Below are 25815 nucleotides of genomic sequence, written 5' to 3' on the forward strand. Positions count from 1 at the left end.
GCACATCAGAGCGTTTAAGTCAAAACAAAGGGGAACACAGAAAAAGAGACTACTAGGCTGACTTATTTGAAGCCACTCAAACTTTGTCTTTATGTGCATGTGTAGAGGTCATGTTTATTTATTTTAATAGGGTGACGCAAGTAGTTTTTATGTCAAATGGAAACAATTGCTATTTTCATGTCTCTGAAATGCCAATGAAATTGTGCGGAAAATAACTTTTACTTTCTGTTTTGGCACTGCCTTCAGTGGGCTACGCCAAAATATTCTACATTCTATTGGAAAATGCAAATAACAACGCTACATACAATGTTGTGGTGGATGCCACGAACTGCCAGCCAGTGACATCACAGGCAGACAGTTAACCGCACAATTTTGGGGGCATTTCAGAGATAAGGATGTAGGCATGGGTATCGTTAAGAGAGAGTACTACTACTCTCACTGATACTGCTTATCAATCCGGTACTTTAACGGTACTCTTATCGGTTTTTATTCTTGTTTTGTTTTTTGTTTTTTTCAAGAGAAAAAAAAATTAAGAACAGAATTAATGTTGCTTTATTTTCTCAAGTCTGGACAGAGAGTTACTTTTAATCATTAACAGGTTTGTATAACTTAGTTGACTCTGTATGGGCCCTACGCTGCTAGCACACATAACATACCTGAGGTGGGGAGCATCCGGGTAGCGTGGCGGTCTATTCCATAGCCTATCAACACGGGGATCGCCGGATCGAATCCCCATGTTACCTCCGGCTTGATCGGGCGTCCCTACAGATACAATTGGCCGTGTCTGCGGGTGGGAAGCTGGATGTGGGTATGTGTCCTGGTCGCTGCACTACCGCCTCCTCTGGTCAGTCGGGGTGACTGTTTGGGGGGGAGGGGGAATAGCATGATCCTCCCACATGCTACGTCCCCCTGGCGAAACTCCTTACTGTCAGGTGAAAAGAAGCAGCTGGTGACTCCACATTTATCGGAGGTGGCATGTGGTAGTCTGCAGCCCTCCCCAGAGGTGGAGGGGGTGGAGCAGCAACCAGGACAGCTCAGAAGAGTGGGGCAATTGGCCGGATACAATTGGGGAGAAAAAAGGGAGAGAAAAAAAAACATACCTGCAGTGGATGGGGCAACGAGAGATGAACTGCGAGCTAGGCAGTCGAAAACTGTGCATTTCTCCGCCTGTATTTGATGCGCCTTCATTAGATGTTTCGAAATATTGCTCGTTTTTCTGCCATTACATGCAAAAGACTTGTGTGTGTGTGTGTGTGTGTGTGTGTGTGTGTGTGTGTGTGTGTGTGTGTGTGTGTGTGTGTGTGTGTGTGTGTTTTTGTGCTTGCGTCCGAGAGAAAGGCAGAGAGCTGGCCCCACCCTCAGCTCACACATAAGAGAGAGAGAGAGCTCTCTTCTGGATTGGGAATAGCGAAAATGCCTCATAGACAAATGTCTTAACCTTATTGCAGTTTAGAAACAGAGTTGGTTGAGATAATAGGCCCAAGATAATGTTTATGTAGTCTAAATAAATAAGAAATTTGTTTCCTTCAATTCTCCAATACCAATATCAGAACCATTAACCTCGGAGCTAATCAATACTATGGTCTATAATAATTAGCAACGGTGCCCGTTTAATGCCGGGTTTCAGTACCCATCCCTACATGGAGGAAGACTGGTCAGTATCATGGCTGCTAATGAATTGTTATCACTACAACCTAAATATAGACATAATGCTTGAAAATCATGGATCGCTTCCTTGTAAGTGGCAGGTTAGTGGCCTTATGCTAGTTTATACATCCACCACAAACAGTAAAGAAATGCCACCACCTTTATATTATCCCATCAGACGTCCTGCAAATTACAATTGCTCATTATTTAACCCTGGCATTAGTATTGGTTTTACACCACATTATTCCTTTTCATTTACTGAATGTTCATACACCCAAACACTAAGTGGATTTCCATTTCTGCAGGTAGCATAATCCGCTGCATGCGTCGTCTGGAGGAGTTACTGAGACAGATGTCCTCTGCAGCCAAAGCTATTGGCAACACCGAACTGGAGACGAAGTTTACCGAGGGTAAGAAACCTCACAAGGACACGGTAAAAGTGATCCGTCTAGTTCAGTGGTTCTCAGGTAACACCGGTTCTGCTGGCTTTTCTCTTCTGCCAAGCAGTTAAATATATTCTATTGATGTTCTAAGTCTTGAACGTCCCTGATTCGAGGCAGGAATAACTGGAACAGCAGGTGAATTTAATAAGCTGTCAGGACCAGGTTAAGACTCATTTTATTTGACTATACAAACATACTCTTGAATATGTTTATGTTATTTTAGAGTATGTGCTATCAATGGCTTTATAAGGATAAAAGTCACTTGCTTATTATTGACCTTTTTTTTTTATTTGTAGTTACCAGCTAGCTGTATGTTGTTGTGGAAAATGTCTTCACATACATGCATTTGTGTGTTTTTGCAGGAATAACCAAGATCAAGAGGGACATCGTGTTTGCTGCCAGTCTTTACCTATAATCCCTTGCCTCCTGACACAAAAGGAGGAAGTTAAACAAAGACCATGATAATTTCTAACTGAAACCGTAGCGGTTGGCAAACTCATCTATCGGCACTTCAGATAATTACGACTTCCTGCCTCAATGGTGTAACGTCATACTTAGATGTATGTTGACGGGAAAAGTCTTCGTTTAGGCAGGTGGCAAGTGGCTCCCTGAGTTCACAAAAGTCCTGGATGACTGTTTGTGATAGAGGTCAACTGTAGTGTGTAATAACTATGACATCTGAGAAAGAAAAAAAAAGAAAAGAATAGAAAGTGCCGTTTTGTAATCAATGCTCCCAATCAACACAAATGCAACAGAGGGCCTTTTCCTCTGATTTTCATTTCTTTTGTTAATAAGGAAAGCGGTGCATCGTATGAATCCATGGATGTGGCGGAGAAAGATGAAAGTGTAATTCATGCTTTAATTTTGAGCTCATGGTTTTTTTTGACACATTTTGTCTTTATTTTTACTTTTCATGTTAATAAGCAAAATGACAGTTATTTTTTTGTTTTGCTGTCATTCAGAGAGCACAATAAACTTTACATTGAAAATACAATTTCAATTAAAAAAAATGTCCATAGTGCCTTTTTAGTGTGTGTGTGTGTGTGTGTGTGTGTGTGTGTGTGTGTGTGTGTGTGTGTGTGTGTGTGTGTGTATGTGTATGTGTGTTTACAATAGTAAGGTATTTTGTCTTTGCTTACACAGGTAATATCGATATTTATATTAGTTCTGAGATACACGGTGAGCTGTGCTCACAGCAGTAGCAGTCCAGCCAAGGCAATACGGGACTTGAAAATGACTGTTTTCTGTTTCTAGGCAGAAGTTGGGAGAATCTGTTGGCAGTGATTGTGTCCACGGGAGTCAGCAACTCCAGATAAAAGAGCAACGTTGTCCTTTATTTTAAAATCAATTTTAGTCTCCAGCATGTTCTATCCTTAAAGGGAAACTTCACCAGTGGGTTTTGTGTAGGTGCGATCGGTACTAATGAGTAATGTAGTCTGCTGAAGCAATAAAGTCCTCTATGTGTACTATATCGACAGAGACGTCTGTTCTGCCCAGGCTTCCAACGGCGCCTACATGTACCAGAATGCATTGCAAGTAAGCAGCTGTCGTCCATAAAATCCTCTGCGCTAGTGTTGTAGCATGTCATTTCCATCACCGGAAACCAAACTTAGTTTAGTGAAGAGAATGAGGATTTTTTGTTTTGTTTTTAAATAGTGTTTACATTATTAAAAACCCTGCTATGCTGGCTTTTCCAGCTGCCAGGCGACGAACGTGACGTCACTTGGCAGCTGGAAAAAAAACAACACTGCATCTCTGGGGCTGCAGTTAAACAGGAATAACTGCGGGTGTTTTTCATGCGCTATCCCGTCACAGGTAGACAACGATTTTATTTTTAATCCCCAATTGTATCCGGCCAATTACCCCTCTCTTCCGAGCCATCCCGGTCGCTGCTCCACCCCCTCTGCCGATCCGGGGAGGGCTGCAGACCGCCACATGCCTCCTATGATACATGTGGAGTCGCCAGATGCTTCTTTTCACCTGACAGTGAGGAGTTTCGCCAGAGGGACGTGGCACGTGGGAGGATCTCGCTATTCCCCCGAGTTCTCCCTCCTCCCCAAACAGGCGCCTCGACCGACCAGAGGGGGCGCTAGTGCAGCGACCAAGCGACCTACCCACAGTTGTGTCTCTAGGGACACCCGACCAAACCGGAGGTAACACGGGATTCGAACCGGCGATCCCCGTATTGGTAGGCAACGGAATAGACCGCTATGCAACCCGGATAGACAACGATGAGGTTGAAAACTGGTGAATCTTCCCTTAAAAGCATAGGTTACCTTAAAAAAAAATTATCAGGCTGATAACCTCAGTATTGAGAAACCACGAAACAATCACGATTTTCAACATATGTTGTAGGATTACACTCCCATTAGCAGCCATAATATTGAGCAGTCCTTTTTTTTCTTTTCTTCAATTTTCCCCCTTTTTCTCCCCAATTGTATCTGGCCAATTACCCCCAACCGTCCTGGTCGCTGCTCCACCCCCTCTCTGCCGATCCGGGGAGCGCCCCGACCGACCAGAGGAGGCGCTAGTGCAGCGACCAGGACAAATACCAACATCCGACTTCCCACCCGCAGACACGGCCAGTTGTGTCTGTAGGGACGCCCGACCAAGCCGGAGGTAACACGGGGATTCGACCTAGCGATTCCGTGTTGGTAGGCAACGGAATAGACCGCTACGCTACCCGGACGGCCCAATATTGAGTAGTCCTCTTTGTCTCTGAAATACTGCCAGTGACGTCATTGGCAGGAAATCGGTTCAAGAGGAGACTTGCTTTCTGGTTTGCTGATGCCCTGTGCTGTATAAGTAAAAGTGAGGAAGGATGCAACATAGAGTTGTATGATATTTTCTTATACAGCTGTATGTAGTGTCGATGTGTTCTTATACTATGCTGCCTACTGGCAAACCAAAAAGTAAAATTTCCCCCCCTCCATAGATGTCTGCTCATCACCGGTGGACACTTCCGCATGATTTCGACAGCGTTTCAGAGACGCGCTGAAGAACGCTCATTATTATGGCTGCTAATGGGAGTTTTATCCCTAAAACTTTGAGAGGTAACATTAATATCACGATTGTTTTCCTTTAAGAACATTTTCTTTCATATGAAGCCCTTGAATAAACACTGAAAACCAGACGATACATTCTTTGAGAGAGTTTGGAAACAAACTTTTTACCTCTTGGTGTTGTGGAATAAAGCTTATTTCTAGGTCGGCATCTTGAGTGGAGCAGCTGACTCCAAATCAGGAAAAGAACAATGCAGGGATACATTCACAGGTTTCCCACCCTCCTCCTCATCAGTGGTCGGACCCTTTAGTGGATGCATGCAGTTAAAGTCTTCCCACTAGCTCAGCAGGTACACACTTTATAGTTCCCGTCTTTACAGCACCCCAAGCCCCCAATTAGGTCAGTTGTTTACGCAGATCTGAAAAGGATGGATAGGTGTAAACTTGGAGCCCCACTTTTCACTGTGAACTGGTGCAAAACTCTTCTGCATCTGTGCAGCCCTTTAAAATTTACTTTCAGTGTATCAAGAGTAGCGGCCATAAGTTTAGTGCATCTCACCCCTTTTCGCTGAGATAAAGCTCAGCCACCATCTCACATGACTTAAAAATAAGGACGACTGAGCACATTAACAGAAATACTTTGCTCTGTACATCCGGTCAGGGTGCTGGATGAGTTAAAGCACCAGGATAATACACTAGACAGTTGGGGTCCAGGGTGTGTGTTTGGACTGGGAATAGGTCCTTTTCCTTTGGTCCAGCTTAGTTAGGACTGTCAAAGTGGTTTCCATTTGTAGGAGTCTCTTGAAGGGAGGTGTGGGGGATGTCTACCTCCTTCTGGGGTTCCACACTCTTTTTGAAGAAGTCTGACACAAAAAAGACCTGGGGAGGCCAGTGAAACGGAAAATTAGCAAAGAAAGGCGAACTGTTACAGTAAGTCAGAATACAAGTACAATAACTTTTTTCTTTATTTTTTGAGTTTCCCTTTTTCTGCCCAATCACCCCACTCTCTGAGCCATCCCGGTCACTGCTCCACCCCCTCTGCCAATCTGGGGAGGGCTGCAGACTACCACATGGCTCTCCCGATACATGTGGCGTCACCAGCCACTTCTTTTCACCTGATAGTGAGGAGTTTCGCTAGAGGGATGTAGCGCATGGGAGGATCACGCTATTCCCCCCAGTTCCCTCTCCCTCCTGAACAGATGCACCGACTGACCAGAGGAGGCACTAGTGCAGCGACCAGGACACATACCAACATCTGGCTTCCCACCCGCACACACGGCCAATTGTTTCTGTAGGGACGCCCGACCAAGCCGGAAGTAACACAGGGATTCGAACTGGTGATCCCCATGTTGGTAGGTAACGGAATAGACTGCTATGCTACCCAGATGCCCCTGATGGTACAATACTTACAACAAAGATTGCCATGAGGGCGCCCTGTAGGAGTCCAGTCAGCACATCACTCCAGTGGTGTTTATAATCTGACACCCTGGACAATCCTGTGTACACTGATGCAGCAATCAGGAAAAACTGAAGTGTGGGTCGCAGGAGTCGGGCCCACTCAGCTTGAAGTCGAGCCTGGAGGTAAAGCTGAGAGACAAATGGAAATAGGGATAATATTTTTAAAAAAGCCATTTGTGGTGACCCATTGTCATACACAAATAGGTCATCAGGACTATGACGCCATTACAGAGAGAAAGCATTGCATGTATTATTGTCTGCTGCTGAACGGTCGCTGCAAATGGCAGCCTGTTCTCCCTACAGGGTCGATCAAATGATCTTAAGTGATACTGGAAATGGCAGTCATGCCATGCCTGCCACCCAGTGACTGCTGGGATAGGCTCCAGCATCCCTGCGATGCTGAGAGTAGGATAAGAGGTTTGGATAATGGATGGATGGATGGATGTTTTGTCATCTGAAAATGTTCATCAGTACCACTATATAATTTACTCTGTGACGATGAACTCGGTTCTTCATCATCTGGTATGATTTTAAACATATACATGAATATGCTTCAGGCTATGTCAGTTTGTTTGCCATATGTATATATGTATATGTATATGTATATGTATATGTGTATGTATATATATATATATATATAAAAAGATAGATGTAGGAAAAAAAACTAATGCATTACAGTAAAAGCTTGTTTCGTGTGTCACGCACTCATCAGCTGCCAATGTGATTCACATTTCACATTGACAGTTGAATCCCATTGAGAATGAATCCCATTCAGAATCACATTGGCAGCTGATGAGTGCATGACGCACGAACCAAGCTTGTACTGTAATGGATTAAAGTTTTTTTCCCCTAAATCTGTCTGAATATTCTGCTCCTCATTTATTGAGCACTTTTATTAACGCCATTGGTTTCCGGAAAAAAAAAACGACATACACACACACACACACACACACACACACACACACATATATATATATATATATATATATATATATATATATATATAAGAATGCAAACATCAACTGTATTTTGAGCCCTGTAGCGCTAGATGTAGATTTATATCCCCCACGATCTATCTTTAATAATGTTTGTACTTCCTGCAACAGTCTTCTCAAACATGCTGGGCGTTCATGTTTTACACTTATTTGTAACAATCAAGTGCTATGCTTTAGTAGCACTGTGACCTTGAAATAATAAATTTTACTATCAATATAAGTAATAAGTAATTTATGACATAAGAAATCAGTATAATATAATTTGTGATCTTATGTAACAATGATAACTCCTTAAAAGGAGATTGCTCGGGATCCATGATGCCTTTTCACATTGAAATCTCCACTACTACTACTACTCCTACTTCTACAACTACTACTACTACTACTTCTACAACAACAACAACTACTACTACTACTACTACTACTACTACTTTCGGCTGCTCCCGTTATGGGCCGCCACAGCAGATCATCCGTTTCCATCTCTTCCTGTCCTCTGCATCGTCCTCTGTCACCCCAGCCACCTGCATATCCTCCCTCACCACATCCATAAACCTCCTCTTTGGTCTTCTTCTTTTCCTCTTGCCTGGCAGCTCTATATTCAGCATCCTTCTCCCAATATACCCAGCATGTCTCCTCCACACATGTCCAAACCATCTCAATCTTGCCTCTCTTGCTTTGTCCCCAAACCGTCCAACCTGAGCTGTCCCTCTAATATAATCGTTCCTAATCCTGTCCTTCTTCGTCATTCCCAACGAAAATCTTAGCATCTTCAGTTCTGCCACCTCCAGCTCCACCTCCTGTCTTTTCGTCAGTGCCACTGTCTCCAAACCATATAACATAGCTGGTCTCACAACCATCTTGTAAACCTTCCCTTTAACTCTTGCCTTCTGACACTCTTCTCCACCCACTCCAACCTACCTGCACTCTCTTCTTCACCTCTCGTCTGCACTCCCCGTTACTTTGAACAGTTGACCCCAAGTATTTAAACTCATCCACCTTTGCCACCTCCACTCCTTGCATCCTCACCATTTCACTGTCCTCCCTCTCATTCACGCATATGTATTCCATCTTTCTCCTATTGACTTTCATTCCTCTTCTCTGCAGTGCATACCTCCACCTCTCCAGGCTCTCTTCAACCTGCACCCTACTCTCGCTACAGATCACAATGTCATCTGCAAACATCATAGTCCACGGAGACTCCTGCCCCATCTCGTCCGTCAACCTGCCAACATTGAAATCTTCACTAATCATGACCGGTAGAGCAGGAATATTTGCTCCTCAGTGTTCATTTGTGCTTTTGAACAATGGGCTGTGTCTGTTCCTTTTTGTTCGAACTCAGGACAAATAACTGCTGCCACTTAATGGCAGTCCATGTCTTTATCCAACAAAACCTCCCATGAGTTCGCCCACCTTCTGTCCTCCTAAGTTATTGCTAGTGCTGTTTCAAGCAGTTATGTATTTCCCTTCTATGCAACGGTAGAGTGTAGAGTGTCTTTTGTCTGTGCCAGGACTTTGTCCCCTGGTCTATTTTTATCATCGACGTCCTGTGAGTCAGCAGCCTATAAAGTATCAGGGCTGGCCGGTACAAGCAGCTCTGTACAAATACATCAGAGCTTCTGCTTCCCTCTGAGTGACACAGCGTTGCTGATAAGATAACTGGAAGAAAGTGGCCACAGGCCTCTGGGGTGAGTACAGAAAACCTGAGGCCTGGTGGTCAATGACGTGTCACCCTCATATCTGTATATATTTCCTGCCTAAAGTAATGGTTATGCTTATCAGCTCTAAAAAGAACAGCCCAGAATTAAATTATTTTATAATAAGGTTAAAAAAAAGAGTATGATGTCATTTACTCCATATCAAATTTAAAAAAAGAATCTATCAGTGAATATTGATAGGCTTAATAATACTTACAGCCAAGAACATCATGCAGTACATGGAAAAAGAGGAGTGGCCAGAATAGAAGGACAACCTGCAGCAGATTAAGAAAGAGTCTTAAATCTTCAATATGAAGACAAAATGATAAGACAACACGAACTTCAAAACATAACATATGGGAGAGAAGGGAAATTTAATGAGGACATGTAAATTCAAACACACACACACACACACACACACACACACACACACACACACACACACACACACACACACACACACACACACACACACACACACACACAGCGTTTGGACAAACTTGCATCAAGGTGACATTTTTAAAGTTCACCGACGTGCACGTGTGTTTGTTTCAGCTTACGATACGGTTTAACAGGGAAGTGACTAGTGAGAAAGATGTCTGGTGTGGGAACGTGGACAGTGGCAGTAAATCAGAGGTGGACACCCTAACTTGCCTGGCCTCAGTTACTTCCTGTTCATAAAATCACTGGTGGGCTGTGCTGTGTGTGTTGGATGGTGTCCAGGCTAAAACTCACAAGGCATAATATCACTGTACGGAATCACTATGGGGCGCCATTCACTCGCAGGGGGAACGCGACACTTCTCGAAGGCTTGGGGTCTCAAAGTGCAATATCTATCCAATATGATAACTTCAAGGCTGGCACGGTGGTGTAGTGGTTAGCGCGGTCGCCTCACAGCTAGAAGTTCCTGAGTTCGAGCCCCGGGGTAGTCCAACCTTGGCGGTCATTCCGCGTCGTCCTCTGTGTAGAGTTTGCATGTTCTCCCCGTGTCTGCGTGGGTTTCCTCCCACAGTCCAAAGACATGTAGGTCAGGTGAATCAGCCATACTAAACTGTCCCTAAGTGTGAATGTGTGTGTGTGTCCGCCCTGTGATGATCTGGCGGCCTGTCCAGGGTGTCTCCCCCACCTGCCGCCCAATGACTGCTGGGGTAGGCTCCAGCATCCCCGCGACCCTGTGTAGGATAAGCGGTTCGGATAACGGATGGATGGATGATAAATTCGTAACCCCAGCAGCACTGATACTACAATAGGATTAAAACCCTAGCAGAGCCAAATGCGGCGTAGCAGGGTAGTGTCTCTGTCCTCAGAGGCTGAAGCATTAGTAAAATTCTTAGAAGCTGCTCGCTGTCCCCTCTTTTCCGCCTTGCCCTTCCTGTTTCCTTCTGACAGCGAAGCAATTAGTGTTGCTTCCTCCATGTTCGCTGTTTATATTGCGAGAGAAACAATGAGACCAGCAAAGAAAGCATGGAAGTCAAACAGAGAAAGAGGGCCTTCTGAGATTCAGCAAGGTTAGTGTTGGTTAAGAGCCAAGCTTGGCCCAACAGTGTATGGTAACACAACCCCGTTGGCCAATGTGACAGTGATGCAGACCTCAAAACCTCCCCTGTTGTTCTAGATTCACACTGAGGGCAGGTCAGTTAGGATACACAAAGATGAAAACCACTTGTATTCATTTAGCTATTTTACCTCTGTGATGGCTAGGCTGAGTGATATATATTTTTCTAAACTATAGCATGTGGTCTTTGGACTGGCTCCCAGACCAAGAGAATAAGCTAAAACATGAAAACCAATATTGAATCTAAAAATAATGTCTACTTACAGAACTGGCTGAACTGGAAAGACATTTTCTAAACCATAGATTATAATCATACAACACTCCCTTATGCATAAATACAAACACTTCAACTCGGCCAGCTCCCCAAGGGAAGCGAGATTCGCTAAGGATTCATGTTACAGTAAAATGATCTGCAGCAGGTTACCCTGACCAGCTCTCCCAACCCCTGCTGCACTCATTTGTTCTATTAATGACTTGGCAGGCCGGACCAAACACATACATATAGCTTCTTGGGGTCACTACATGCACTTCTTCATATGTTGTTAAATATTGAGTTTGGCAGGGTCTGAAGTCAGGCCTCTTTGTCCAGGAATATCAGGGTCAGTGAACCACACCCAAGTAAACTCAATTTAAATTAGCCTGACTGCAGAGGAAGGGGACACCCACCACCCATCATGCAAACACAAAGTACTACTGAGCCATTTAACTGAAGCTGTTGCTTAGGAAGCTGCCCATTTATGAGGATCAGATGAAATACAAGCAATATAACTTGCACGCTTTGGAATATATAGATCAGGCTTCCCCAATTAGTTTTCCTCAAGGGCCAAATCATGTTATGCATGCCAAGCCAAGGGCCAAAATGGTTTTTCCATTGCACCAAGCAAAAGTTGTTTTATATGCATATGTTGTTGCTGCTATTATTATTTTTTTATTATTATTATCTACCACTACTTTTGGCTGCTCCCATTAGGGGTCGCCACAGCGGATCATCCATTTCCATCTCTTCCTGTCCTCTGCATCGTCCTCTGTCACACCAGCCACCTGCATGTCTTCCCTCACCACATCCATAAACCTCCTCTTTGGCCTTCCTCGTTTCCTCTTGCCTGGCAGCTCCATCTTCAGCATCCTTCTCCCAGTATACCCAGCATCTCTCCTCCACTCATGTCCAAACCAACTCAATCTTGCCTCTCTTGCTTTGTCTCTAAACCGTCCAACCTGAGCTGTCCCTCGTTCCTAATCCTGTCCTTCTTAGAAACTCCCAACAAAAGTCTTCAATGAAAATCTTCAGTGAAAATCTTCGTCAAAAAATGGGGGGGGGGGGTTCCCCATTTTTCTCCCCAATTGCACTTAGCCAATTACTCCACTCTTCCGAGCCGTCCCGGTCGCTGCTCCTCCGATCTGGGGAGGGCTGCAGGCATTCGTCCTCCGATACATGTGGAATCGCCAGCTGCTTCTTTTCACCTGACAGTGAGGAGTGTCGCTAGGGGGACGTAGCGCGTGGGAGGATCACGCTATTCCTCCCAGTTCCCTCCCCCCTAAAACACGCGCCCCGACCGACCAGAGGAGGCGCTAGTGCAGCGACCAGGACACATACCCACATCCGGCTTCCCACCCGCGGACACGGCCAGTTGTGTCTGTAGGGATGCCCAACCAAGCCGGAGGTAACACAGTAGGCAACGGAATAGACTGCTATGCCAACAGTGTGGTTCTTGCCTTGTAACTACAGATTAAGGTGATTTAGATGAGACATGATGTCATGCAAAAATATAACATATGCCACCTTATTGTCACAAAAAAATCTCTGATATTCTTGGGCTTTTTGGCTCTGCAGCCCGGACAAAAATGACACACGCTCATCGCGCACTGCTGAACATGTGTGTTTAGGCCCATATTGCTTTATTTATCTATTCTGGTTGTTGACGTCTGAATCAGAATGGGAAGTTGGTGTCATTTCCTCCCTCCACAGCTAATCATAACAACATTTTACATTCCTGTTTTGTTTTTGTTTTTTTTTCTTATTTTCAATCCTTTCACGGGCTTTTTTGAGTCGCATGGAGAGCAAGACGTTATACATATGTTAAAAACGTAGGAGATATAAAATCACCCACATTATTATTCATTGCCATGCATCCAAAGCGCTGTTTGTATAACAGACTTGACCTTGCTCTTCGAACTCAACTCATAAACTTACGAAACAAGGAGAATGACAGAGTGCAAGGAAAGCCCCTATGAAGTTTACAAAGCACAAAGCAGATTATTTTGCTTTCAACCCCCTAGGTCTCCATTCCAAACTGAATTTTCTGTTCATATTAGTCAATTACATATTTGACAAGAACTAAATCACTTAAAGTTCCAACAATGAAAAACGTTTTTTTTTTACAGCAAACCATGTATTTTTTTTTTTTTTACTTTGATATACTTTATTAATCTCCGTGGGGAAATTCTTTTCTGGATTTAACTCATCCTAGCTGTGTAGCTAGGAGCAGTAGGCAGCCGCCGTGCAGCATCTGGGGACCAACTCCAGTTCGTCTTGCCATGCCTCGGTCAAGGGCATAGACAGGAGTACCAACCCTAACATGCATGTCTTTTTGATGGTGGGGGAAACCGGAGCATCCGGAGAAAACCCATCGCAGACGCGGGGAGAACATGCAAACTCCACACAGAGGACGACCTGGGATGACCCCCAAGGTTGGACAACCCCGGGGTTCGAACCCAGGACCTTCTTGCTGAGGCGACAGCATTAACCACTGGGCCACTGTGCCGCTCTGTCAGTATGTATCAGGGTTATATCAAAAAATAAACAATCAATTCAATCATCCATCTATTCAATACGGTATCGATACAAATGTACTTGGTTGATAGTTATGATGCAATATTTACCTTGCTTGGTTGACCATTTTCTTGTTTCCAGTACATGTGAAGTCTTCAATATACCCCCCAGCGGTACAGTTGATGAGAGTCGTGTCAGGTTTGCACACACTAAGAAAGTGTGGCCTGAGGCGGCCTATCGAATACTTGGCTATGTCGGTCAGCGACTGGCTCATTGCAGCACCAAAGAGGAAGGTACCGACGGCCTTGTAAATACATGCGATGTAGATGTTGCTGAAAGAGGACTTGGATTTGATGCGCTTTAGATAAACTGAAAGGCACTCCCCAAAGAGCATCTGTAGCGGGAGGAAGGGCAAGGGACAAAAGTATAGAAAGCATCAAAAGGTTGGTTCCCCAACAGTGGACATGTCATATAAACAAACACCGAAAAACTGAAGCCTACAATGTAAGGCTGGCGGTGTTTCAACATTTTTGCTATATTAAAAAAAAAGGAAAAAAAGAAGGGTAAACATGGATCAATAAAGATATAACATCATGTAGCTTAAAAGACCAACTCACAGTTCCAAATGCATTAATTATTAGAGAATAATGGGTAGAGTATTGGTAAACAGGGCTGAAAACCCATCCTTAAAATTTCTGAGGAATGCCGCTCTGAGAGAAGCTAAGTTCATTAAAACGTATGACTGTAAATAATCTTTAACTAAAAAAAAATAAAGACCATGGTGGGAGGATGATGTCCACTTTAAAGGGCATAACTTTTTTTTCCCTCATGTCCAAAAAGTGGAAATATACAAATTGCAATAGACACTTTTTGAAATAATAACGGTGACTGCTTTGTGATACAGAGGTTAAAAAAAATTTTTTTTGAAGATGTTATTACCAAGTTTAGGTGTGTGTATGCGCACACGTGCATGCCCAATCGTGTTTGTGCATTCACAAGTATGTGACACGTCAGGAGAAACACCTTCCACATCAGTTCAGAGAATGTTGTAATTTCTAATTCATGTAAGTGCAAAAAACTGTCTCGCGACACTATGAAGACAGCCTCCCCGGAGGGCTTGCTCTGTTCTTTGACAAGAAAGTTGGTCAATCTTTCTTTTTTCTTATGGGAGACTTTCAAGATTACGAAACCCTCAGGAGTTTGAATTTTGAAAAGGAACGCCGAGCGCTGAACTGTAAACTGTTGCACTATGGGCATGGGGCCAGTCAAATTATTACTTGATGAAACTTTTCGATCAGGCATTTTCAAGGAGATTGGCTGAGTCACTGAAATCACAAGATACCCCTGTTTATTGTAACTTTTTTCTTACTCACAGCAGTGTTGCATACCACAGCAGCCTCGCCTTTAGCTCTGTTTGATTCCTCAAGGCACTCTGCCATGTTCACTTTTTGTATACACGGCAGAGATATCGGATCACCAGTCTGTGGATACTGTGGATAATCACGTTGCTAAAACCACCAGTCATTTGAATTGATTTAAACAACCAGACTCGTGATTTTTATTTTTGGATTTTTTTCCCCCCTTTTTCTCCGAATTGGATGGATATATATTCATAGTTGGCCCTGTGATGGCATGGCGGCCTGTCGCCCAATGACTACTGGGCTAGGCTCCAGCATCCCTGCGACCCTGGGTAAGGATAAGCAGTTTGGATAATGGACACATTGCTATGTCTGTGATATTTCAGCCTTGTTTGGGTCAAACCAATCAGTATTACAAATTGAAGGTATATTACAAATAATTTTGCTACACTTTTAATTGTACGTGGTTTTGTTATTTTGTCTTTCAAATAAAAGCACTTCAAACCTTGTGTCTCAGCGTAATAGATTCCCAAAGTCATTACATCATCGGCGGGAGACGTAGGGACGCAGGGAGTTTGGGTGGGGGGGGGGGGTCCCTTATTTCTCCACATGGAAGGTGACAATCCTAGGTAAGACATACATACAGACTCCTTCCATTTTTATTGAGATAGGTAGCTGATGGTCGTACGCTAATGTTGAGTCTCATAGAGCTAACATGAGTGCAATAGCGAACGCCAACAAGTTCATTTGTTGATCCACTTTCTATACCCCACAGTTCAGAGCCGTCCCGGTCGCTGCTCCACCCCTCTGCCGATCCGGGGAGGGCTGCAGACTACCACATGCCTCCTCCGATACATGTGGAGTCGCCAGCCGCTTCTTTTCACCAGACAGTGAGGAGTTTCACCAGTGGGGACGTAGCAGATGGGAGGATCACACTATTCCCTCCAGTCTCCCCCCACCCCCGAACAGGTGCCCTGACTGACCAGAGGAGGCGCTACTGCAGCAACCAGAACAGCGCCGTGTAAAGAGAGAATCTGGCCATCTTCTGATCTTTGCAACACGCGCTGTGATTGGCTGAGAGCCTGTCATGTGCTTGACAGGCGCCATATTGCCTACAAACGTCCGGCTCTGTCATCGTGACGTTTCAATGATTTTTTCCTGCGTTTTCGGCTAATTTGTAGCAGTTGAAGGAGAACTGGTGTGTTGTGTGTCTTGGGGCTGTTCCGTTCGGCTGGAACAAGGCCGTATGATGCATCGATTTCCACAGGATACACAAAAGAGGGCAGTTTGGACTCTTTGTCAATAGCTTCAATATGTTATCTAAATTTTGAATCTAATAACTTCTTGTTTCCTCTAAGTTGGGGTCCAAGTCTAGTAATAGAAATAACAGAGTGATCCATTCATGGTACATTACAACCACAAAACCGGGTAAGCCGTGAGCCACATTTTGCCTTGTGACCAATTAATAAGGTGACAGACAAAATAGTCATGTTTAATTTTTAATTAACGGTCAGTTAAGCTGGTCACATGACATAATAAGGCTCATAGCTTACCCTATTATATGGAGTGCTTCAATCATCCTCCCGATTTCTATTACTGCACTTGATCTGTGACCTCCGACTTACAGGAACATGAATTTATTAGATTAAATAATTTAGACAACATTTTGACACTATTGAGAAAGGGTTTTGAGCTTTTCTGAGGCTGTCATTAGCATTTTTAAGACTTGCATACCATGGCATAAATACTTTTGAGAGGCACTGTAATTTCTGGCACGTACTGGTATTGAATGATGGAAAAGACATAATTTCTGGTACTCTGACTACTGGTAATGAGTGATGCAAAATACGCAATTTTTGATACCCCTAATACTTGACTGAATGTGGGAAAATTCAAAATTATGATACTCTTTGGTACCCAATGATACAATATACATAATTTCTGGTATTCTTCATAACATGGAATGATGCAAAATACATTGTGCATCATAAAATCTAAAATTGTGTACAGAAAATACCATAATCTCTTATTTCCACAATGGCATGTGCTATATGACTGATAAATGGTAGAAGGTGTGACTGAGCTGTTGGGCTCAACTGGCCTGGCTGATTATGTAATCTACCTTTGATGGTGTGATGTGAGCTGATAAGCAGTTCACACCCAACCTCACTTGGCACCCCATCTTTGTTTTCCCTTATTTCTTTGAAAGCGCAGCTTGAGAGATCATGAAGTCAGCATGGTTTTGAATAGTGCGTGCATGGGCTGCCTACCAGTTGGTAGGCAATATGGCACCCCTTGGAGCCAGTTGGCCTGACTCTCTCTATACACGGCGCTGGAGCAGGACACTTACCCGCATCCGGCTTCCCACCTGCAGACACGGTCGATTGTGACTGTAAGGATGCCCGACCGAGCTGGGGGTAACATGGGGATTCGAACCGGCGATGTTGGTAGGCAACGGAATAGACCGCTATGCTACCCGGACGCTCTAGGGGAATACCATGTTTCATTTTGAGAGAAATGTCTAGATCAGGTTGAGAGGAAGCACCAGACAAGGCTTGGTTTTGCACCTACCACTATGCTAACAAATTTAGAGCGAAGGGTGTCGTAAGCTCTGTATCCATTTAGGGAGGGCAAACTTGTCACTAAACTAATACCTTCTTTCCTCTAAAATGTTCTGGAAGATGAATAATTTCCAAAATATTCCGGATTACGTTTTGAAAGAAATTTTTTTTTGCACAAGAAAGAACGTGCCAAAAATAAACAATACACTTAGTAATGGTTACAAATAAAGCAAGCAATTAAACCGTCACATGCATTATTAGCAGAATAACGTAATTAGCAGGAGGCACGAGAAGAAATGGGAAAGGAAGTAAAGAAGACATGGCGAGCACAAGCTACTTAAGCTAAGCAGTGGCTTGGAGCTACAACCCTGAAGATTTAGATGTAAACAAATGCCATTTTGTACACTTTCTATTGCGGACATATTGAAGGCAATTGCTAAACCACAAATATTCAAATCATGACTGCTTTAGCAAGTGCTCATTTTAACGGTTACTGCACAGCAGGACTTTCACAGGAGAATCTGCACGGCACGTACCAATTAAACTCATCATTGTGGCAGTCCAATGTTGAAAAAATGATTAGGTAGCAATTATCTTGGAAGGCACGCAAAGTTGTTGTGAATAAAGCCAGCGTAGCAGAATGAGCTTGTAAAAGACCTGTACCAACAGGTACTGCATCAGCCATGGCTGAAAATTAGGTTTAACTGCATTTTCTTTTTTTTTTTGGTCAGCCGCAGGGAAGGTAGTGACATAGCAGTATTGGGATTTCAATTTATTTCAAATAGGTCTTTGGGATTTGGAGGTCCCAAACACCTCTGCAATTACCCTTATTATCGTAATTTTGAAGAAAAAAAACGGAAAATCTTCAGGATGTTAGCTTGAGTAAAATGAAAAAGAAATACTAGAAATAAGTGTGTGAGAAACAAAAGGAGAGGAGGTCGAGGGGTGTGAGTAGAAAACAAAACAGATGCACTTACAGTGAGTACTGTGAAGGGAATCATAATCCCCGCTAACAACTGATAGGAAATGGTGTCTTCTTTAAGGGGGTACTTGATTGAATCATCGTTACAGAAAAAACCTCGTTGGAAAGGTTTTTCTTGACCTGTGAGTATTGCAAATGGGAGTCCAGCTAGCAGAGAAGCAATGAGAGAAAAACAGGAAAATACAGGTTACAACGGCATAACACTAGAAACCAAACCCCTATACCCCGCGATCCAGCACGCCAGCCTGCCCAGACAAGGAAAAGGCATTCGAGAGGTTAAGACAGAGGTTGGAGCACACTAGCTTTGGGAAGCTTGAATCATCTTCTTCTTTTTTTCCCTCTGAATTTGCCCCATTTTTCTCCCCCAATTGTATCCGACCAATCACCCCACTCTTCCGAGCTGGCCCGGTTGCTGCTCCACCCCCTCTGCCGATCCGGGGAGGGCTGCAGACTACCACATGCCTCCTCCGATACATGTGGAGTCGCCAGCCGCTTCTTTTCACCTGACAGCGAGGAGTTTCGCCAGTGGGACGTAGCGCCCCGAACGACAGGCACCCCGATCGACCAAAGGAGGTGCTAGAGCAGCGACCAGGACACATTCACATCCGGCTTCCCACCCACAGACATGGCCAACTGTGTCTGTAGGGACACCCGACCAAGTCAGAGGTAACACGGGGATTCGAACTGGCGATTCCTGTGTTGGTAGGCAACGGACTAGACCGCTACGCTACCCGGACACCCCCGGAAGTTTGAACCATCTTGCTCTATCGAAATGCTTAGGGGAAAAATTTTCCCTCAGTGAAACAAGGAGAAAGAAGAAATGAAGGAGATGAAGGCACAAGCATCCTCATCACTGACTTTCCAAAGCATCGGGAGCGAGGATTTAGCATGGCGATGGTTTGTGTTAGCACTGCAACGGATACTTAATCGCTGTTAAATAGAGGGTGTTGATAATAAAAGACAATTTCCAAAAAAATAATATTGTAGCTAATTCAGGGGACAACGCAACCACAGAAATTGCTGCGGCCGGGAAGCGAACCCGTATCGCCCGCACCGCAGGAGACATCGCTAAGCGCTAGACTAAAGGGTCAGACCCGCCAGCCAGCGGCCAGCGTGTCTACTTATCCATGCACGTTACAATATACATCCCTGATTTGTCACCATCTTACTCCACCTGTTTGTTTGCACCAGATGAATGTAAATCTCTGGCTAAATTGGCATCGCAAGTTCGAGGACCAACTCCGAATGACGCGTTTATCGGGGATTGCGTAGCAAGGCGGTTTCTGTTCTCAGTAACGTAACACCACGATCCACCTGTCAGGGAGTAAGAGGGGACAGTGGACTCACAGACACTATTAGGCGACCAGTTCACTTCCATGCTCACTCACCATCTCTCTACTCTCTCCCAGACTGCTGCCTGCTTTCTCTTCCTTGATCCACTGTAACTGTACCTTTAACGCCTTTTACTTTCATTTCCATTCTCCTCTACCCAACCAGTTTCCCTTCTCCGTAAAACTGGTTGTTTTGTGGAACTGATCCTCGCCTCGCTCTTTTTTTTTCACCTGTGAGAATTTCACAGTGCAGCTCAGAGTGTTTCAAATACTGCAACTTGCACAAATGTAGGCAAAGACAACAAGTTGAAAAACACAAAATGTTTGCCATGAGGGGATAAAGAGATAAAGTTAAAAAATACAAAAAATCCTGAGACCAGAGCAGAGGCATAAGTCCTTGTCTCAAGACAAACGCACGCACACATTGAACTAATTAAAAGCAAGACTACATTCGACATTCGAAATCCAAATTTGCATGTCAAAAATGTGCCTGACTTCAAGTTATTTCATTTGACATTTTGTATATTCTCTCCAAGTGGAAGAAAGGTTAGATTCGATCTAGCCATGATTCCCATTACAGGAGGAATGGCTGTGTGTATGGCTGTGTGTGAGTGACAGCTAAGCTAGAAAGACATCTCACTGGCAGGTACTGGTATGTTCTCCTTGGCGAGTCCAATTGGCGTTAGCCCATGCTGTTGGTGAAAATCACAAATTGGCCTAAAATGCACCTTTTTTTGTGGAATTTTCTCCCCTTTTCTTCCCTAATTGTACTTGGCCAATTACCCCACTCTTCCGAGCCTTCCCAGTCGCTGCTCTGATCCGGGGAGGGCTGCACACTACCACATGACTCCTCCGAAACACGTGGAGTCGCCAGCCGCTTCTTTTCACCTGACAGTGAGGAGTTTCGCCAGGGGGACGTAGCGTGTGGGAGGATCCCGCTATTCCCCCCAGTTCCCCCACCCTCCCAAACAGGCGCCCCGATCGACCAGGACACATATACCCACATCTGGCTTCCCACCAGCAGACACGGACAATTGTGTCTGTAGGGATGCCCGACCAAGCCGGAGGTAAGACTAAAAATGCACTTCTAAGCCAGTCCCCCAGCAGTGGGCTGTTAACTGACCACAAGAAGCACCATCATCCTTTCTATGCATATTGCCACTCGGTCTTTTCCTTTTTTGTTTCCTTTTCCTGCACAACCTGGAAAATGGAATCTGTGCTGGGAAATTATCATTTAAGTTTATGCCTGTTTTATTTTCTGTTTTTGTCGGTCTTTAAGTGGACATCCTCCTTTGCCACCACCCTTTTTGACATTTCTAATAACAGGAGTGAAGAACTCAGTGGACATCATCAGCAATGTTTGGGCTTTATCAAGACTCCACACTTTAAAAAGGACCGCATACCTGAGCTTAACGCCCAAAACAATAATCTCTCGTTTGAATACCAACAATCATCTCGTAGTTACTAATGAACAACATGGTAGGTTATTTACAACAATTAATGGTCAACTGTCCATTCAGAATATGTTCTGAATAAGGAAATTGAATGTGCATTTAAGCACCGTTGACCAAATACAATTGATGCAGCAGGCAAACCTGAACGTCCCTTGGCCTACACACGCCCTTGAGCATGGCTCTTGTCTACTTACACTGCAAATTGGCAGGGTGAAGCCCACAGTGTAAAGCACCGTGGAGGTGATTGTGCTGTGGTGGAAAGGATAGCTGATGCTGCCATCGTTACAGAAAAAGCCCCTCTCGTAGGGGCGAACTTTACCGAAGTTAAAGGCTGCCAAAGGCAGACCCCCTGTGGAGAGACACGGTTGGGGTTAGCAAGGGAATAAATCAGATATCAGAACAACACAGTATAGTATGACAGGACCAGATAAGTAAGTCACGAGAACCAAAAATGACCTTATCTGATTTCAGTTCTGCTGACATTTAGGGAGGGAACTTCTATCACAAGGAAACGGACGCTGCTGCATTAACTCACCACAGACAATGGAAACATATACATAGATGATGGGTAATTTATTTCCCATGACTTATTTTACTTCTTCAACAGAAACGAGAAGCTCCAACCTTTCCGCATGTCAGAATATGACTGAGCCACAGCGAAGTATCAGTCGATCAGAAAACGTCATCTGCTAATTACCAAGACAAAAACATTTTATGGGAAAGTAAAACAAATATGCGGTCGTTACTGAGGAAAATGATATCACCGCTGGACAGTGTTTCGGTGGAAAGGATTGAAGGGCTTTCTGGGGGGACGATGTGTTTCACTGGCACGAAAAGTGCTCTGACCCTAACAAAAGGCTCCTGATAGAAAACCATTATAAATATAATAAATGTTAATGGTTCTGACGGTCCAAATTCTGATTGGTTACCTCATACAGCCTTTTATTATAACTATGAAAAGTATAACAGGAAAGGGACATTGTCATTCACGTATGGTCCGACTTAACTACTTTCCAGACTGATTGCCTGTTACTGCAGTGTCGTGCATCGTAACACACATATTCAAACATAAATCGATATGCACTAAAATTTGACACAGCATCACACACTTTTATACATAAGCCTGTTTGGCTGTTTCCTTGTCATCGTCTACTTGTTCTGCCATTTCTACATCTGTGCACACTGACAGCTGTATCATATTAACTTGGATTGTCTTCAACAGCCGGGAATGCCAGAAAGTCTATGCAGCGACACAGGCTGCACCCCAAATTACTCCTTCATTGGAGCAGGCAACAGCATCCATAAATTCACCTGCTCCCATCTCCTGCTGAGTATAACTTGAAATTGGAGACAACAGGCGTTGCCAACATGCATACGCACACACGCGCACACACATAGTACACACACACACACGCTGTCAAACACAATACTTTAGAGTCAAATACAGCACAAGGCTCCATTAACCTAGACAATCCTGTCTTTTGTGCACAGAAACATCAGAAAAATACAATAGATGGAAATGCCTCTCTTCGGATACTGACGGGCAGATTTGAACTTGTGTCAGTTTGCTCAGATAATTTGAACAACATCCAACTGAGTCAGCAGCCCGGACATACTGGAACCATAGACTCACCACATCTTTCACAAAATGAAGGAAAAAAAATGACACCTTACTCCATAGAAGCATGCATGGCTGTTTGTCTTTGTGTTACACTTATAGGGGAGAGTTTGGATCTGTCTACAGACAAACTCGATCTGAGATACTTAGGTATGACACTTTATGTCATAATATTAGTCATACAAGCAACATTCTGAGATGGTTATGATTTTAAAGCACTTTTTGTTTTAGCATTCACCAGATATAAACTCTGGCCAATGTCATAATAAATCATATTGCACAAGTAAAGTCAGTTTTAGGGCATTTAAAAGTGCAGGCCTGTATTGGTTTTGTTACATGTGAATACTCTCACTTTGATAAGAGACCAATCCGAGGGGGAGAAACAACACGATGAAGTAATTCTCATAAGGCTGTGTAGCGTTATGAGTGGAAGTGAATCTGCACTGTCTGAAATCTGTTATAAACTGCCTCACACCAAAGCCTAGGTGACAACTTTTGCACAGCCAAGCACAAATATGCATATTATAATTATTAGATTACATGATTGCATATATTAAAATTCTGCATGCGGTCTTTTGCATAATGTCTACAAATTACTTAAGCTTGACCAGTGTTTACTTGCCGTTTGGAGACAGTGTTATATTTAAGCTATGACGAATGGTTCCCTGTAACATGCATGACAGATATGTACACTGAGGCCAAATGGAAACAGCATGCTCGTGACTACTGGCAGCAACCAGCCATGTAATGGGTTTTGACTTGGGACGGGCATGTGGTTACATAAACTAGAAGCGGGCAGGTAGGTGAGGATTGTGACAGACCGGTGGTTTTCAAAACATTGCCTGCTAGGGAATAATGTCAAAAGTCAACTGAAATCACTTTGGCTGACATGGAAAAACTGGTGCATGAAGGACAAGATGATGACACATGAAAATTGATGTTGGCAATGCTTTCTGATCTTTTTAAAGAATATTATGACATACACTGACTCATTTTATGAATACATATACATTAATGATATAATAAATAATTATACAGATGTGTACGTATGTATATACTATAGTATAACATATGTAATATATGGTATATGTACATGTAGTAATAATGAATGAATGAATGATTTAATTAATTAACTAATTAATTAAGTTTCCTTTATTAATCCCCTTGGGAAAATTCAGTTACTGCAAATTAACCCATCCTAGCTGTGATCTGTGTAGCTAGGAGCATATAATATATACTACAATGTAATATATAACAATACAATAATGATATGATGTATAATATAATAACACACCTCCATACATGTCAAATAATGTCAAACTAAATATGCAATGTAATATACTATATATATTTGCTCTTTTGCTCTCATTATGTTATTGCTCTTGCTCGTTATGTTTTGTAGTGTCTTGTAAGCCCATGCAGGCTGGGCACCTTTTGGCGCATGACACTTGCAAAAATAGATTACTTACTAAGAGGGCATGCATTACACCATGTAACTTTTGTGAAACTTCGCACGACAGTAGCACAAGATACACGTTACGGCGACGTTACCATGAGCAACCCGTGACATGTAGTTATGCTACAGTAAACTTAAACCTGTATGGGAAAATAACCCCCATACTGTGGCCTTATCGCGTCAGGGGGCTGCTTACACCGCTCCCTCCGCACGGAGGCAAAACGCTTTGAGGAAACCCATTTAAGTTGCAGAGAGATAAAAGCGATTTAACGAAAGAAATACATACCTAGAATTAAACAGGCAATGTCAAGCAGAATAAAGGGGATCCCTCTCTTCTCAAACATGTTTTCTCCTCTCTTCCTAACTCTCTGTCCCTCAACTCTCTCGGGCGCGATGGTCTGATAACAGTGCAAGATGCTCCTCCTTTGAGGCGTCGCTGTCGCAGCTGTCGACGTTCGCCCAAGTGCCAGTTTTAGTAATGTTAAGAGCAAACGGTGTTGTAAAAAAAATAAGACAAAAAGAAAAGGCAAAAACGGCGTCTTTTACACGCACGGAGTGATCTTAAGTCATCTCAGGAAAAGACGCCCACGCACAACATGTATATCGCCGGGGGGGGGGTGACACGGAAATGCAGAGCCGGACGCTTCGTACTATCACCGCTCGATGCAGGAGAAACACAATGGGGGAAAATTAATGGGCCTGCTCCTTTAGCAGAGCCGGTCACGTGGACGGGCACCTGACCGAGTATTTTGATTGAAGACGTGAACCATGAGACAACTTCGCCGACGTGAGGCGGACAAACTACAAGGCCTCTCGACAACAACAACGTTTTACGGCTTTTTTTTTTATCGGCAGCATGACTTGCCGAGCCAAGCCTATCGGCTGTCAGCCAATACAATACGACACGTTTAAAAGACCCCGTTCGCCCCACCTACTCCCCTCAACCCCCCCCTCCCTCTCTCCCTCGCCCTCTCTCTCTCTCTCTCTCTGGTGCATCTGCACAACATATTTACCGGCATGGGGAATGCTATTAGAGGAAAATGCATGCAAAACTCGAGAATATTGATTTGACAGCGTCGCTGTCTCACACATCAGCCATAATCACGTTATAATGCAGAGCCAAAGTATGCCATGTGCCATATCATGAGACCCTAGATAGATAGATAGATAGATAGATAGATAGATAGATAGATAGATAGATAGATAGATAGATAGATAGATAGATAGATAGATAGATAGATAGATAGATAGATAGAGACAGACAGACAGATAGATAGATAGACAGACAGATAGATAGATAGATATATAGATAGATAGAGACAGACAGACAGACAGACAGACAGACAGATAGATAGATAGATAGATAGATAGATAGATAGATAGATAGATAGATAGATAGATAGATAGATAGATAGATAGATAGATAGATAGATAGATAGATAGATAGATAGATAGAGACAGACATATAGATAGATAGATAGATAGATAGAT

At 43.6% G+C, this 25815-nt stretch overlaps 2 protein-coding genes across 3 annotated transcripts in view; one reads left to right on the forward strand and one right to left on the reverse strand.

The window, feature by feature from the left end:
• The window catches only part of mtrex (Mtr4 exosome RNA helicase), a 39824-nt gene extending 36740 nt beyond the window's left edge, over positions 1-3084 (forward strand). Inside the window, exons 26-27 of the mRNA XM_056290271.1 lie at positions 1953-2057; positions 2453-3084. Of these exons, the coding sequence (XP_056146246.1) occupies positions 1953-2057; positions 2453-2505 (158 nt within the window). The 3' untranslated portion in view covers positions 2506-3084. The remainder of the gene's footprint in view (positions 1-1952; positions 2058-2452) is intronic.
• An 82-nt stretch (positions 3085-3166) lies between these two features.
• On the reverse strand, positions 3167-24929 carry plpp1a (phospholipid phosphatase 1a). 2 transcript variants are annotated; one of them, XM_056290273.1, is made up of 6 exons: positions 24611-24929; positions 18461-18612; positions 13675-13958; positions 9457-9514; positions 6503-6679; positions 3167-5971 (listed from the first exon to the last, which is right to left on the reverse strand). In XM_056290273.1, the coding sequence occupies exons 1-6, from the start codon at positions 24666-24668 to the stop codon at positions 5852-5854; spliced, it is 849 nt and encodes a 282-aa protein (XP_056146248.1). In that variant the 5' UTR covers positions 24669-24929; the 3' UTR covers positions 3167-5851. The 2 variants fall into 2 exon arrangements, with proteins under 2 accessions (XP_056146248.1, XP_056146247.1); XM_056290272.1 differs by lacking the exon at positions 18461-18612 and adding an exon at positions 21445-21599.
• Between the last annotated feature and the right edge of the window lie 886 nt (positions 24930-25815).

The sequence above is a fragment of the Lampris incognitus genome, chromosome 12 (assembly GCF_029633865.1).
Source record: "Lampris incognitus isolate fLamInc1 chromosome 12, fLamInc1.hap2, whole genome shotgun sequence".
NCBI classification, from domain to species: domain Eukaryota; kingdom Metazoa; phylum Chordata; class Actinopteri; order Lampriformes; family Lampridae; genus Lampris; species Lampris incognitus.